General features: G+C 39.9%; 1 protein-coding gene and 1 long non-coding RNA gene across 3 annotated transcripts; one reads left to right on the top strand and one right to left on the bottom strand.

Annotated features, from left to right (window-relative positions):
• Positions 1–338: 338 nt before the first annotated feature.
• atpv0e2 (ATPase H+ transporting V0 subunit e2) lies at positions 339–10,884 on the top strand. Its single transcript, XM_003454136.5, has 4 exons — positions 339–581; positions 1,168–1,215; positions 5,940–6,038; positions 7,672–10,884. The coding sequence occupies exons 1-3, from the start codon at positions 478–480 to the stop codon at positions 6,031–6,033; spliced, it is 246 nt and encodes an 81-aa protein (XP_003454184.1). The 5' UTR covers positions 339–477; the 3' UTR covers positions 6,034–6,038; positions 7,672–10,884.
• Positions 10,712–16,564, bottom strand: LOC112847145 (uncharacterized). Of its 2 annotated transcripts, none has more exons than XR_003220523.1 (2): positions 16,403–16,564; positions 10,712–13,592 (listed from the first exon to the last, which is right to left on the bottom strand). It is a non-coding gene; the product is annotated as an uncharacterized LOC112847145 (long non-coding RNA). The 2 variants fall into 2 exon arrangements; XR_003220522.1 differs by having other exon boundaries at positions 10,712–13,589.
• Between the last annotated feature and the right edge of the window lie 717 nt (positions 16,565–17,281).

Here is a 17,281-nt window from a genome sequence, read left to right as displayed (position 1 = left end):
TGGATGTTCAGAATCTTGATATACCGGTACCATTTCCTAAATGTTGCCAGTAAAAACAAAGAAGTATATAAGAAGAATCTGTAGCAGAAAAACAAATATAGAAACTGAACTTATCAAAAATTCTAATATTTGGTTATGGTTTAATTAATTAATTAAATATATAGATTTCTGCTGAAAATAGAACGTAGTGTGTGGTGTGGTGATGGTGGGGGGGTCTGCACTTGCCTCTAATCTGCTGGCATATACACCCGACCAATCCCCCCGTGCTGTAATGCTGAACGACAGCAGGCTGAACCAATAAAGGATCGCTTTAGCAGAGCTTTGAACCAATCATCGACAGCAGCGACTGAGTTGGGCGGGTCCCTAACAGAAGCGACGGGCTGGCTCAGCGGCCATTGAAGCATCTTTATCTTCAAAAGGACAAGCAGAGATTTTTTATTTTATTTGTATATCTCCAGGGTCCTGCGGACTGAAGCCATGGTCTATCATTCTCTCGCCCTGCCGATGATCTGCTTCACCACGTTATGGGCGTTGGTGGGGGTCGTAGCTCCGTTTTTAGTGCCCAAAGGACCCAATCGGGGGTAGGTGGTGTAACTGCTTTTAATTGGATACAATTAACGGCATCATTTTGCGTTCCCTTTAATTTGACAGTGCTATCATCATACTTTGTAACTATAATTGTATTTTCCTTGCTGTTAGTCTTTTTGCTGTATCGATTGGATAGCATCATATGCGACTCGTGCGAGCGTGCCCCTGATCCTTTTCTGGTGATGGAGGCCCAGCGTCATCCAAGGAAACAGTCATTCAGCCATCCCTCCATTCAAACACACACACACACTACCAGTAATTTCAAAGGTCGAGTCGGCAGAGGATGGCATGAGGGGATAATGTGGGCTCGTTTGTACAAAAGTCATTCTGATGGATACTTTTTTTATTTGTAAAAAGCAGAGTACGGGGATGATTGTAAACAGTGGAGTCAGGGCCAATCTCCTTGAAAAACTGTGTAATAACAATGTTTCTATCTTTTGTGCATTATTTTCCATAAAAAGGTCCTGTATTGCTCAATATATGACTCAGGATCTAATATTAATATGAATGTTTGCTTATGAATGTTTCAATAGTAAAAGTGGGCACGTGTGACACTGACTCCTCTGTTCTCCCTGACAGTGTGATTGTCACCAGTCTGATCCTTACAGCGATCTGTTGCTACTTGTTGTAAGTACCTACTTGCTTACTCTTCTTTGGTATGTAGCTGTTGTCAACAATGCATGTTGGCCACTTTGTTAAGTACACCTGCTCAAGGGCTCATTAATGCAGGCATCTAATCATCCAATCACATGGGAGCAACTTAAAGAATTTAGGTATGTAGACTCCCTGCTGAAGCTCAAACTGAGCGTTAGAATAGATACGAAAGGTGATTGAAATATGACTTTGAATGGGGAATGGCTGTTGGTGCCGAGCAATGGTGATCCAGTGAGCAGCAGTAACCTGGGCTAAAATGCCTTGTTGATGCCTGAGATCAGAGGAGAATGGCCAGACTCCTTTGAGCTGATAGGAAGGCAACAGTAACTCAAATAACCACTTGTTACAACTGAGGTATGCAGAAGAGCATCTCTTAGCACGCAACACTTTGAAGCTTAAAGCAGATGGGTTACAGCAGCAGAAGACCACACCGTTACCACTCCTGTCGGCTCTTGTATTTAGCACAAACTCACAAAAATTTTCAAAGGAAGACTGTAAAAACAATGTCCGGTCTGATGAGTCTCAGATTCTGTTGCAGCATTCAGATGGTTTGGTCAGAATTTGGCATAAGAAACATGAAAGCATGGCTCCACCATGCCTTGTGTCACCAGTTCAAGCTAGTTGTCGTGTAGTGATTTGGGGAAATGGTTTCTGGTACACACTGGAGCCCCCAGTATGAACTGACTATCATTTAAATGCTGCAGTCTAACTGATTATTGTTGCTGACCATGTCCATCCCTTTATGACCACAGTGTGTCCATCTTCTGATAGCTGCTTCCAGCAGGATAATGCACCATGTCACAAAGCTCAAATCGTCTCAAACTGGTTTGTTGAACATGACAATGAGTTCACTGAACTCCAATGGCCTCCACAGTCACCAGATATTAATTCAATAGAGCACCTTTGAGATTTGGAGAGCGAAAGATAGAGATTGTTAGTGAGGTGTAACTAATAAAGGGTCTGATGATTGTATTTGCCACAGGGTTACTAGGAAATTGAGAATTTTTAGAGTCACAGAGGGGGCGGGGTCTTTTTACCTGGCTCTATCTCCAAGGGTAACTTATGCCAAATACATGACATAAGTTACCATTGGTTTCATAAGAATATGAAACCATGTTTTTTCTTTATTATTTTATATTTTTATTGTAAATAAAATGGTTTTTGTGGCTTTAGCATTTTAGTGACCAACATCTGAAGTATGAAGATAAACATCAGTGTTTCCTCACACACAGACCAGTTCAGTGACCTGCTCAGGAATGTTGAGTGCTGGAAATATATTTGGTGACTCACGTTAGGATTTATTTTATTTTTTATTTTTTTACAATTTACCTGACCGAACGACACCATCTGTGATCAGTTCACTAGCAGACAGTCCCCTTGCTCTTATTTTGAAAGTTCACTCACTGCTTACCATTGAGGTCTGGCCCTTCCTGTGTGTTGTTTCTGTGCCTGTTGAACTCTTGCCAGGCTGATATTGTGCAGTCCTCAGTGTCATTCAGCTGCTTGCCCACTGAGGATCTCACTCCCACAGTCACCCAAGCTCCAACATTTTGGACTGCAGCTGCACACGTAACTCTTGCTTTACTCTTTAACATCTGCTCTGTGCTGGAGAGTCACTGTAGTCAGAACCTGCAGCAGGTCGTGTGGTGGAAACCCGTGCATGCTGATACACATGAGGCGAGAAGATCTACAGCTACATTTTAAAAAGCAACAATGATGAATAGGTTGTTAATTAAGCAATAATGTTCGTCAAAGTTTTTTCATCTACAAAAACAAGATGATAATGCATGAGGACAAAAACTGTGATCAGATGTATTGACACTTTTGTCAATAAACAAGATGAAAATGGAGATGAGATCCAGATAGAACCAGTTAAGCTGTGCAGAAAGGCGGGCCAAGTTTGGATGTGGTCACCTTGTGCAGTAAGGATAGACGTGCTGTTTGATGTCAAGGAAAATAAGACGCTTTGTAAACCGTGTGGATCAACATTAAAAACACAACAGACTTTTACACTTTGTATTTTCCTCAACTGAATCAACTACAATCCAACTTTTAACTGGTTATTTCTATCAGCTAACAGCTCCATGCTGCTTTCATGGGAGGCGAGGGGAAAGGATGGGAATGGGATCTAACTGACATGGGGTTACTGTATCAAGGAAAATGGATGCTCTCTTCCTTTCTTTCTCTCAAAAGCATTAATTATGCCCAATGGGACATCTGTTTTACATTTTACGTGGAGGATACTTCTGTGTGCTGCAGGTCTACAAGTTACACACTGATAACAAACCCTGCCACCTGACGAGCTGAGTCACAGCAATGCTATCAGCCAGCTGATTGCTGCTGAGACACGAGTTTTATTTTGTTTTTGTTTTTCCCAAGTGCAATAAGAGAGAGAGAGAGAGAGAGCACAAATTGGGGTTTGGTTGAGACAGAAATCAGAAAGCTGAGAAAACTGACCAGGCTTGTTCTCCTCTGATAGCACAACGAAGGTCAAATTCAAAAAGATATGAACTCTAAAGTGTCCCAGTGTTGTAGATACATATATATGTGTATGCACCTAGTCGGACTGTATCAAATCTGTCATTTGGCCTTGTGTGTCTGGACTTTGTCCATATCTACATTTAAAATACCAGCATACTAATAAGACTACTGAAACACAGGAATGAACCCAGACAGGTAACAAAGACTGAAAGATCAGATGATCTCAGTACCAGGAAGCGTCAGCTGATGGCTCAGTTGTTATCCTTGATAAATCTCATAAAGGGTTTGCTGTTTAAGCTCATGTAGCCTACAGTTGGTGCACAGCTGCAAACAGCTTTGCAACCCACAGCCTCCCCAATCAATCAGTGTGGAAAAACCAGCAGATTATGTTGATGGCAGCTCGTAGCCAAAATATCTTCATCCCCCTCAGCATGAAATTAAAAGAATTCATAGTTTGTGTTTATCTGCAGTCTGTGTGTTTTAATATTTGTATTCATATTTCATCAGTGTGTTTGTTGTCTCTGATATCTGCTCTGTACTGCGGTTAAGTCCTGCTTCTTCTATCACTGCCTCCAGCTTTGTGTGTAATCACATGGAATGGTCAAAAGAGGTCCCAGAGGAGAGCTGCGCAGCTAAAGTAAATTACAGCAGATGAAAACGACCACAACAGTAACAATATTCTTCTCAGCATAGTGGTCCCGACTGAAATGCTTTATAAAACAAACAGCAGTTTGGCATATACACAAAGTAACATGGCAATCAGCATTCATTTTCAGGGAACACCAGTACCCTGGATTCGTTTGGCTATGGCTCTGTGGGGGACCTGCAAATGTGTAGGAGGGCTCTGGTCCTCTGGTCTATCATCAGAAATGTTCAGTTTGAAATCAGTCAGCGTTTTAAGGGGGATTAAAAAATGGGGATGCAAGGAGAGGTGGGATGTGCATAAATAAGATTATCATTCCACCACTAGAGGGAGCTGGGCACCGTCAGGATAAGCCTCCACCAACAACAGCATTCATACTGTAAACACACACTGTTTGCACAGTTTTAGCCTGGAAATGATGTACCTGGCTCAGCTGTACAGATCTGTTCCACAAATCTCGCTGTGTGTCGTGAGTGTCTGCTGTTCTTTTCCCAAAAATAATAACAAGCTTATTTACGAAGAGCGTTTAAAAACATGGACAGATTGGCTTACAGGAAGAAAAATAAAAGCAGAAAAGGTTTTAACCGGTTTATTAAAAGCACAGTGAACTAACGAGGAGACCTTCTTTTCCATTTCATGTTTCTCTGCACTGATTAAACTCTTCCTTTGCTCAGGCTACAGACTGCTTTCTGCAAGCGTCTACAGTTGGCTTCAGCTAATTTATAACCCAGTTTTCTGCCTCTGGCAGAACTTCAGCAGTACTTCAGAAGATACCGGCTACAAATAGAACACTACAGCCAATCTGTCTGCTTTTTCTTATTTTTGGTATTTTTACTGAAGCCCTGAGATAATAACAGAAAGTGTTGGTGTAAGCTGACACTGATGCAAACTGTGTTGGAGGGTTTATAACACATTGACATTTAGAGGAGCCAGATTGGAATTTCATCTTTCTTCTGTTTTTTATTAATATTATTATTATTACTATGTGGGGCAGTTCTACATCCTGCTTTTAACACTCAGTCGTTGCCTCGATTCTTTGTCCAGATCTTCTGAAGTGTCCTTTTGCTTTCATAAAGATAAAAAGTAATTTTGTCGTCTCAGTCGAGATCACTCAGAGAGACTGATTTTTAGACCCTAACCACTCCTTTTTCTTCACCTTTACAAATAAGCATACTGCTTAAGTTGCTGTGCCTGAATCTTAATCTGCTATTAATCACTTTTTCTAAATTGACTAAGTTCCCAGAAGAGCGTCTGACTTAAAGTCCAGTAAAGAGGGATGAAGGTCACACTCCTCTCTCTCATGTCAGTTTTGCATTTTAAAAAGATTGAGATTATGATGGTATTGAATTCCTTGTTTTTCTTGTTAGTAATGATTGGCATAAATAACTGATAACGTTTTATAACTGAATCTTTTTTTTAAAAGGGCTTCATTTGAAATCAGATTTTTTTTTCCTGCGAGTACGATCAAATGGTACCGTGACCTGGTTACAACCAAGATGAATGCACCCATGTTCTTTCACCACACTGACAGTGCTTTGTCATTTATCTGCTCTCTCTCACTTTCTCTTTCTAGTTGGTTGATAGCCATTCTGGCCCAGACCAATCCTCTGTTTGGTCCTCAGCTCAAGAATGAAACTATATGGTACCTGCGCTACTTCTGGGAGTAAACAGGGTAAGTGTGGCAGAGCAGGACATCAGAGGTGATCAGAATCTAAGCAAAAAGGGTAACTGGCTCACTGAATGTCAGTCCAACACAAGAAATTGGCATTAGCACCATTTTCCTGTCTCCACTATAAACAGCTACAAATAACTACTTAAAAAATACGTCCAGATGAGAAAAGGTTTTCATTTTTAACGCTTCATATAGTCATTAAAGGGGAGTTAAAAATGAAAACCTTTTCTCATCTGGACATATTTTTTTAAGTAGTTATTTTTAGCTGCTTATAGTGGACTTTACTTATGGTGAATGGTCAGATATTCTAATAAGCAGTTCTGTGTTATGTACAGGTAACCTCTGCCAGACGTGAGTTCAGTCTAAAGACTACTTAAGGTGACTTTTTTAAGAGGCTGCCCCACAGCCCAGTATAAGATTTATAAGGATTATTTTTTACATAATCATGCAAAGCTAGTCTAGATGACTCCATGCGTTATCCAAGGGCAGCACGGTGGTGCACAAACATGCATGCAGGGTGTACCCTGCCTTTTACCATGGATAGGCCCATGCCCCCCTGTGACCCCCGCTAGTACAGTCAAGGAATAAAAGTGTGGAACTGGAAATGAGCTTAATAGGTCTCTTTTATTTTTATAAAATCTCAAATAGTTTATGTAACTGTTTCTTTTCCTCATAATTTTTTGGGGGTGTCACCTGGTCGTGTGTAATGTCCTGCTGTTACCAGAAGGTGGCAGTTTAGGACTGCTCGGATATGATAAGCGACTGTAATTTTGCTTGAAATGCCCATCCCTGGTAAAAAATTAAATACAGTCTGTACAGTCGCTGCAGAATCACAGATCTTTTTAAGTACACCCACACACTGAACATCACCCTTCAAAACAAAAGCTCACTGCTGATTTTTTTTGCCCTAAAATGACCATTACTGAGTAAAAGCAGTGGCTGTTCATAAATGGAAAAATGACTTTAAGTGTAATCAAATCAATGAATTGGATGAATTACGGGGTAAGAAATACACAGACCTTTTGATACATATCACCATGTCCATGTGTTGTATATGTGGACCTTTAAGAGTTTAAATGAATGGTTGTTTCATAGCTGTGTGAAATCATTTTATGTTTCAAAGAAAAAAACAAGCCGTTACCATAGGCAAACAAATTATTGAGAAGAAACCTGAGAGCTGTTTTGTTTTTCTGTGTTTCCTTTTCTGCCACTCACTACCATCAGTTCCTGCGCCTTCATTTGTTTTTCACAAATTAAAAAAAGAAAAGAGGGGAAAAAAAGCTCAGTTTTTCAGTTTTAGAGCGCAGTGGGGGGAAGAAGGGGAAAAAAAGAAAAAAAGCTCGCTACTAAACAGCCCCTGGGGACAGAGGTGGCATTCAGGCGTGAATATTTATCAACTCCACGGAAATATGAGCCGGGTGAAATAGAAAATAAGGGCACTTTTATGAATTTTCAGAGGACATGTTTGCCACACAAGTCCCCTGATGCTTTTGGTCACGCAGCGCTGACAATATTTGAAAGAGGCTGTTTGGGGGGGGTGTTGTTGGCTACAACAAACACGCTGGTTCGATTCACGCCTTAACATGACATATTTGTGATTATGCTGAAATGTTTGCTTTCCTTTCTGTTGCAGGGCTGCACGATGTGATGCCTCTCATCTTTCCCGTCCTCTGGTTTGCTCGCCTTTAGTTTCGGCATGTTCTTAAACACCCGAGCGCGTTCGCCTGCAGAATGGGTGGATTCATTTTGTTTTGCCACCTTGTTTTTTGTAACCTTGAGGAATCTTAAGAATAATGAGAGTTTTTAAAAAAAAGCTGAATTCATCCTGTGACTCCAGAACAAACCAAGACGAGGAAAGTGAAGCGTAACACCCCCCCCCCCCCCAGTCCCCTTTGAAATGTGCAATCCTTTTAGTTTAGTTTCCGTGTGCATATTTTCTTTTTGTGTTGCTGCCGTCGTCAGCGAGGAACATGGATTTCTGTGTGTATTTATTTTGGCTTGCCGACACTGATGTAAGCCCGGTGTAATCACCTCAGTGTCCGCGAGGTCCTGTTATATAAGTGTTGTTACCCGTGATGTAATGGGGTGTGAGTGTGAGCGTGTGTGCGAGCGTGTGAAAAGTTCATTAATGTGGGCGCTTGGACCGCGGCCACGAGAATCTCCTGAAAGCGTGTAAAAAAAACCGAGAAAAAAAATAAGCAGAGAGCGATTCCTTCCACTTTGGGGGCACTTCAGCGTGAAACTCCCTCCCACATTCCCTCGTGCTCCGCACCACGGAGGTCCTCGTTGCCATGGTGATCTCATCGCCCAATTCAGCCCCTCTTCACTTGACCCCTTTTGATGAAATCCTGCCTGATTCTCGCCTGCCTGTGTACAGATGTACTGTAGGTTGTACTGTAGGGACGTGTTTTTGGAGCGAAGCTGCAGATAGATTGGGTGTTAACATCTGCTATTTTTAAAATGTACCTTCAAACAGCGCTTTCACTGCGTTCCTCATTTTAACTTTAGCAAATGAACTCAGACTCTCGGGAGCTTTTAGAAAACAAAGCGACAAAAAAGTGCGTTATTAAAATAAGATGCGAAGAAACCTGCAGCATTGTAACCTCTGATTGGCTGAATATGATTTTTTTTTTTTTGCATGCATCACTAATTCTTATTTGGGGAAATAATGACAAGTGCTCTGAATTTATTTTAATGTATGAACTCTCATCATTGCAGTTATTGATTATTTATCTTATTTCATCTGCAGTCCCTGCCCCTATAATTGCACACAGAAAAAAAGCATGTACACAATAAAACACCCCCCAAAATTAGTTCATTGCACCTTATCAGCCACTGCCACAATTACACCTCCCCTCTCCAAACCTTAAGCACCCGTCCTTCCCTCCTCCCTGGCATTCGCCCTCCCTGTTCCTCTTCTCTGAAACCACTTTGCTTCAGCCAAAAAGAATCCAAATCAAAATACAGCTACTTTTTAGAAAGACCAAATTGTGTTCTGTCTTTCCCCCCCCCCTCCCTTGCCTTTTTCTGTAGTTGTGGTGGTGGTGTGAGTCTAAAATCAGATGTGTAACAATGTGTGCATTACAGCAGTTTACACATGCAGGGCCCTGTGTCAGTGGAGTGCAATTACACTTGATTACACTCTCAAAGTAGCTTTTGCTCACCAGTAAAGTTTGTTGTAGTTGGTATTTAGTTTCTCTCCAAGTAAACCAGAGTGTGTAAACAAACATCACATGGACTCCCAAGTAGCTCACTTATTCGACAAAGTTTTAGTGACTTTTAACTGCATGTAAAAGACGGGCGTGTCCACGGTGGCGTCACGCATTGGTTCGTGAACACCTGCTTTTGAAGAGTCGAACTGTCATCATCTTTGTTTTTGGAAACTGGACGTGATGAGCACGGGGCAGAACTGACCGAGAAACCAAGGAAAACTGCAGGCTCATATTTTTCTTAAGTGGCTTTTTTTCTTTACAAAGGACTGTATTTACAAAAAGTGAACACCATGTTGTATTAAATAATACTTCAGATTTTCAAACTAAGACTAGAAACTCATCAAGAAGGTGTTTGTTAGGGTCACAAGTTAAGGGTCAAAGTAGCCCGTTAGTGTTGGTGAAACCATAGACTGGAATATATATAAAAGATAGATGAAACCACCATAACGTCACCCACATGGATGTGAAGACCAGCGTACAAGCCTCAAACTGAGCATTTCAGCTGTCAGCAGCATGTGTGACATCACCCAGTGGTTTTTCAAGTCCCAATTTGATGCCTCCAGGTGTCTTGGTCACAAAATAAATGGCAGGCGTAAAATCGTTAGCCAGTGATATTCTTTCCATTTTGAAACACAATTCGACACATTACTGAATAAACACATTTTTTATTCGTGTCACCCAAGATGAGTGACTGAGCCCATACACTTTGTTTTTTAAATACTCAAAAAAATAACAACTAGCCAATGAAAAGGTGTCCATGCTGTGCAGCTTAGTCAGCCTTTTCATCTATTTTACTCTAAATTGGACTATAATTTGCAAGGTGAACATGCTGTATTTTTTGAAAAGGCTTGAAACTACTAATTGACACCATAAACTTACAAGATGAAAGAATGCAGGTTCAAGCATTTCTACACTGGCTTTACTTTCAGACCTAAACCACCTCCATCTTTTATATGCAGTCTTTCGTCAAAACAAATCTGTAAGCATGTCCTGTAACTTTGGCACTGTTTTGTCTTTGTGCCAGTTGACTGCATGTGAAGAAAAGCTGAAAATGTCTCTGGTTTTGTCCTGACATCTGAATTCTGTTAGACGTTCTGACCGTACAGTTTTGTTTTGGGTTTGTTTCCTTTGGTTAGGATTACCATAGGAAACAAACCCATTACATTACAGTATCAATCCCACTCATCATAAAACAAACCACAGTTTGCTTGCAGGGAAGCAAAGTCAGTCCGTCACTGGACACCAAATGTCATTATTCTCCCATATCCAAGCTAATCGACCTAAAGGAGGGAACCACTGAGACGTCAGATAAATGTGAAATGTGCAGAGTGTGAATGCACAAGAAAAACATTGAAATTTTCAATATCATTTCTTTTTCTCGTGACTTTTTTTCCTTTTCATTTTTGATAACTGGCTACTGTTCATTTGATAAAAGTTCCTGGCAGCATAGACGAGGATAGATTTTTTTTAAGTGTGTTAAGAGTCACCATGGTAACAAACATTCAATAAATCACAAATTGGATTGTTGATGGATACGAGACCCTGTATGTAACCTTGTATTACTGTGAAGTAAATGCTTGTATGTGAGTGGCACTGTATGTGAAATACTTAATAAAGAACTATGTCTCATAGGATACAATTGCACTCTTCAAGTTATTTATGTTCCATCTGAGCAGTGGCTTTCAGTTGTGAAAGAAACACTTGCAGACACACCCGAATGTACAGGTATGAACTGGCTGGTCAAACATACAAACACTGACAGGCAAAGTTAAAGAAATCATTAAACTGACTACACTTTGTTGCACACTAAGCCACACCCCCATGCAAAACTGTTCACGAATGATTCCAAAATACAAAGAGCCCAAAGTGATGCCCCAGCTTCTAAATTTGCCACGTCATAATCAAACCAAGCATTCAAAGGATACAAATGTGCCATCCCAAACTAGCACCAACCAAAGAAATCCCATGTCCATGCCCATACAGTCAGAGTTTTTTTGGATCTGCACATTGTTAGGAATGTGATTTTAATGATATTTCAAGTGAAATCATATGCCAAGTAAGTACTCAATGTTTTACAAATTAAACTTACCCTTTTTCTCTTATAGAATTTTAATCTTATCTTACATGACAAGAAACACAGACTGATTTGTTTTTAAAATGTGTCTTTTTTTAATTTCTGTGAATACCAAGAACCCTGATGGGAAGTTGTAGCAGGATTGTAGATCTACTGTATCGCTGTGTATTTGTGCTAAGAATAAAAATATCATTGAACCTCCCTGGTGTTAACCTTTTTGCAGCATCTCTGTTGATACTGTTCCACTATCTCTAAAAGGTAGGAGGTCTATGCTGTAGGGCTGAGCTAGTTTAGGTTACCTTGGTAATCAAGGACAAGGTTGACTCCCTCATACAAGATTGTCACAACAGAAAAGTAAGACAAGCACGCATGATTTATAGACACTCACCTAAATCTATCAAGAGAAAGTGCATTGCTGAAAAACTAAAACTGAAGACTTGTTGAACTAGAGAACTCATTAATTCAAGTCTTTTTAAGAGAAATGTTAAAAGGAGCCTGAACAGATGGAGGAGCACCATATATACATATCTTGCTTATATTCTCCTCTCAGCCTGCGGGCGGCCGTTATCCTTCATGCTCAGGTCCTTTACCAGAGGCCTGGGACCTTGAGGGTCCTGCGCAGTATATTTGCTGTTCCTAGGACTGCGCTCTTCTGGACAGAAATGCTGGAGCCACTCGCCCAGCTTGGGGTCACTACACCGAGTGCTCCGATTGCCTTCTTATCTTCTTGTATTTATGAATTTCTAAATCATTATAGTATAATAACTATAATTATTATAGAAATATAATTTACAATGAATAAAAGACTAATCGGTCATTTAAAAATAAATGATAAGTCTGACCAATGTAATATTTAACAAATATTTAACAACAAACCAGGCAGTTGTGGGGATACTCACCAGGCCCCAGCCAAACTCCCATGTCCAGAAGGAGTTCGCTTGTATTGCAGGGGAGACTGGGGACATACAGTTCGAATGCACTATGTTCAAGTTCTTTATTGCTGAGGCGGCTGACAGGAGCTGTAAGATGATTGATGTCTGCCGTGGCAGAAAACTGTGGACCCCTCTGTTGGAAACCAGTGGTAGGGAGGGCCATCAGACTGAAAAAGGAGGGTTTCTGGACTTAGCTTTGAACTCCTGGAGGAGGAAGGTATTGGAAGGCCAGTAAGGCAGCTGCTTTATAATTGTAGAAGCAAACGTTCAGGAGATGGAGAAGTTCAGTGAGACCATGGTAGAGGAGCCCTCAGAGAAGTTCTGGCAAGCCATCCGATGAGGAAAGCAAGGGTTTGCTCAGGACATATTTGAGTGAGGTAGAACTGCCCTTCTGCCCTGGACTGGGGATATTGTCATTTGGGGGAAGGAGCACTTTGAGGAATTCCTAAACCCAGTCAAAAAATCGTATGTGGGGAAGGCAGATCCTGAAGACTAAGGCAAAACCTCACCAATTACACTGGCAGAAGTCACTGACAGGGTAGATGATAAGAACTATGACAGGAAGCACCAGATTCGGATGAGATTTGCCCTGAGATGCTAAAGCCTCTAGACATTATGGAAATGTCTCAGTTGACACACCTCTTTAATGTTAGGTTGTAATCTGGCATTGTGCCTGTGGAGTGGCAGACTGGGGTGGTGACTGCAATTTTCAAAAAGGAGAGCTGGAGGGAGTGCTCCAGTTATCCGGGTATCACACTGCTCAGGCTCCCAGCAAAATTTCTTTCAGGGTGCTGGAAAGGAGGCCCCAGCTAATGGTGGAACCTCAGATTTAGGACAAGTAATGCAGATTCCAGCCTGGTTGTAAAACAGTTGTCCAGATCTCCACCCTTGCAGGACTTCTGGAGGGAGCAGAAGAGAGTCTGACCATCCAGTCTACTGGTGCTTTATAGGCACAGAGAAAGCTGACAAGTATGGGGTTCTTGGTCCGCTGCTATTGGCCATCAGGTCCTTGTAAAACCAAAGTGAGAGCTGTGTCTGCATCCTTGGTATAAAGTCAACCATCTTTTTAATGGATGTTGGACTCCCACAGAGTTACCGCTTGTCTCTGATCCTGTTTTTGACTTTTAAGGACAGCGTCTCAAGGTGTAGCCAGGATGAGGAGGGCATCTTCTTTATGAAGCTCACAGAAGCATTTCTTCAATTTGCAGAAAATGTGGTTCTTTTGGCTTCATCAGAGAGTGACCATCAGCATGCACTGCAGTCATCTGCAGCCAAGCATGAAACGACTGGGGTGAGAGGTCAGGGTTCTCCACTGAAAATCAGCGAAATGCTCCTTCTGAGATACAGAAGAGAGGAAAAAGAGTTAAAATATCTTGATCTCATTTAGAAGTGATGAGAAGGTGAAGTGTGAGTTGGACCGGCAGACTGCTGTAGTTTCAACAGAAGTGCACATACCAGTCTGTCGTAGTGAAGAGAGAGCTCAGCTAAAAGACAAAGTTTTGAATTTACCAATCCATTGACCTCCCAACCCTCTCCTGTGGTTATGAAATCTGGGTGAAAACAGCTACAGCTACTGTATGTCGAAAGAAGTCAGTGGAGGTGGTTGGGGAATCTGGTTAAGATGCCTCCTTCACTTTGAAGCCACCACTTTATCAAATTTAGCAACCACCATCTCAGTTTTTGGAGTCACCAATGAAAACATTTGGACAACTGCTAATGCAAACAACTTTGGTTAGCAGGGTACCTCCATAGACTGTTTGGAGGCACAAACACAAATACCTCCTAATTTGTACCACAATTTTCCAAGACAGTATAGAAAAATACAAAGGAAAGAAATTCACCAGTTCAACAAAAACACCGCCAAATGTTTCTTTTAGCTAAGTTGAAGCACAGCAAACGGCTAGAAGACTGGCTCCAAGAAGCCACACCTCTTAAGATAAATTTATTGTCGCCTAGGCAGACGTCAATAAAGGGTAAATTAAGACTACAGAGAACTAAAACCTTTTTGTGCTAGGTTGAAAACATATTTGATTTCTGCTGTTAATATTATGGAAGTCTATAGAGATTTACTTGTTTTGAAGCAAACAACCAGTGGCCAGTTAAGAAGCTGCAGTTTTGTTTTTGGCACTAAAGCATTAGCCAACTGGAGATTGCCTTCTTTTCAGGAGGCATGGTTGAAAACCCTGCAGACATAATTAAAATACATAAATTCATTTGTTTAAATTATATAAAGATTTAGTGTTAAGATTTGGTTTAAACATATCAATCTTTGAGAAGAAATAGTAGTTCATAGTCAAAACAATAATGTGTTGAATGCAATCACCAAAGGAAAAAAAATTATAAAAAATTATATTAATTATTAAACCAGTATTGGTGTTGTTGAAATACAGAGCCATGGAGACAGCAGTGAGCTAAAGGCTGATGTCATACATTGTGATTTTTACACCTTATTGTCTTTGTATAATGATATACTTTTTACATTGTTATTATTTTACTGTGCCTATAAATCAAAATCTCTTTATCAGAGTAACAAAAGAGGTAGGTGATAGGTGGACATTTAATAAATGAACTTTGAACTCATAGATGACACATCGAGATGTATCAATTGAAACAGAACCATACTAAGTAGCATGCAGTCATGTATAAATACTAAGGAAAAACATGATTACAACCTTAATATTTTGAGATGTAGCTTAAAATATGTGTAACAGAGTGGCAGCAAAAAAAAACAAAAAAAAAAACATTCAGAGTTCAGAAAAAATAAGAAAATCTCATTTTGCATGTGCATAAATATTAATACTTATTATTGAGGGACTACTAAGCAGCAGTGTTCCTGGAGGGGGAGTTCAGATTGCTGTGCTCGGCTGTGACTATTACTCATATTTCATTGCAATATAAAATTGAAAATATTAATTTATATTTCTCAGCTGCAATTAAATTAATGGTGGGGCAGCACTGCAATATCACCATGGACATAAATTAATGAGTAAACAATCCTTTAAATCTACACAACCTTTTGAAAACACAGGCATGTTTTTGGTAAATGATTGAAGTGTGTATCTATCTATCTATCTATCTATCTATCTATCTATCTATCTATCTATCTATCTATCTATCTATATGTATATGTATATATACACACGTAGAGGGCACACATAGACATACAGACAGTCGAGAGGGCAACACATATGGGCTTCAACTGGCAGGCACAGATAATCACAAACACCACACAGCTTATCCTCAGCAATATTCATAAAATGTGATGTAATGCGCTCATGCACCATGACAACCTACTTTCCTCTGAGAGTACATTAAGAATTAACTATCTTTACACAAGCAGCTATAGCTGACCTAAATATCGCTGCCTGAACTGTATGGCTGTCTCTGTAATATAAGGCAGCAGCCAGCTTTTGCTATGTCACTGCTATGTAACTCTGCAACGACCTGCAGATGAGCCGAAAGATGTTATCTCAACAGCAAGATATTTTTTTCATGTATATGCATGTATAGATGCATCGTACATACATATCATGAAGCATTAATGGTCACACACATTCAAGTTCTCCATACCATATGTACCAAAGTACTGCTTGGAGCTATTATTTTGAATAACCTGCAAACCACTGCTCCATGAATCTGCATGTTACAAGCCATTATTTTTGTTTTTGGAAAGTGGTGGTTGTATATCCACAGTAATCAAACAATCTTTTAGTTTTTAGTTTTTAAAAATTTAAAAATGTATTAATGCTCTTCTTCTGCTGAATTGAGTGAATGTTTGCTAAGCTTACTAAATTAGCATAGAAACAGTTTCTAGCTTGCACATATTTACAGAGTTAAAAATATCTGTTGCCTCTGTTTGTAGTTCAAAGAAAATATTTGTGATGGAAATTTACTGCATACATTTCTTACATGTTAAGAAATGGTTCTTTATTATTGTGCAAAATGTTTGATCTTATTACAAAATAAATGAATTTGTTGTTTTTAACCATGATGAATATTAATGTTACAGCTTATCATCTTATGTTTACTGAACACGTTCTGTCAAGTTCAGTTATTCTACCTCAGTTGTATCTATGTTCACAAACTGGCCTGTCTCTATTTAACTGGTTATTAATGCGAATATAAAGAACTGGAATTATATAGTACTTAAAGACGTCTGCTCCTCTGTTTGACATGTGGGTATGGAGGTGAAGTTGTTCCAGCGGGGTTCTGCACTGAAGTCACCCCCGAGCCCCGCTGAGGTCAGTGGGTTCGTAGCGTGAATCCTCCCGGTGTCCTTAAAGACGGGTCGTATGACCACACCCCTATGACGACACCGTGTCGTAGATCAAACTGTATCCGTTTTCACTTGTGGTCAAGTTATAAAAAGTGAACGAGCGCAAAACCGGCTGGTCTGTCTTTCATAATAAAAGTCTGATCTCACGGGACCCTGGGCACAAAATCAGCGCTATCATATGATACATTTTCAAACTCGTGATGAAATGTCTTGAGGTTAGAATGAACTCTTTTACTTTTTACCTGGTATCTGGATTATTTGTCATGAGAAAACAACTTAACATATATAAGTTGATTTCTATTTTCTATCTAAATCAGGAATCATGTTTTTGGACTTACGGTTTGTATGGATGTCCTTTTTTTTAAAAACCTTTTAAAATTTATTTTCATATCTTACATTTTGTTACAGTGAACATATCCCCAGGGTAATCACAGTCGAATGCATGCTTTTAAAATTGTATTTTATGTGTGAAAGTACTTCACTTTGTGTTACTCCGAGGTATGTAATGGGAGAGGGTAACAGATGTGAAAATAAGCTATAGACCTAACAAATACAATCCTTGAACACACCAGATATGAAGGGATATCAAGGGGAAAAATAGTTATAAAAAGTGTACCCCTTTTTAAATTGATTTTATATAAATAGGTGAATATTATTTCAAAATGTTGCATTATAAAAAAGTATATTTTTAATATATAATATACATTTTATAGCTTATGCTTCATCGAGACTTTTATTTTGAAAGGCCC

Source organism: Oreochromis niloticus, linkage group LG6 (genome assembly GCF_001858045.2).
Source record: "Oreochromis niloticus isolate F11D_XX linkage group LG6, O_niloticus_UMD_NMBU, whole genome shotgun sequence".
Classification (NCBI taxonomy): domain Eukaryota; kingdom Metazoa; phylum Chordata; class Actinopteri; order Cichliformes; family Cichlidae; genus Oreochromis; species Oreochromis niloticus.
Note: the sequence above shows the minus strand (reverse complement) of the source record. Positions and strands in the feature narration are given on the sequence as shown.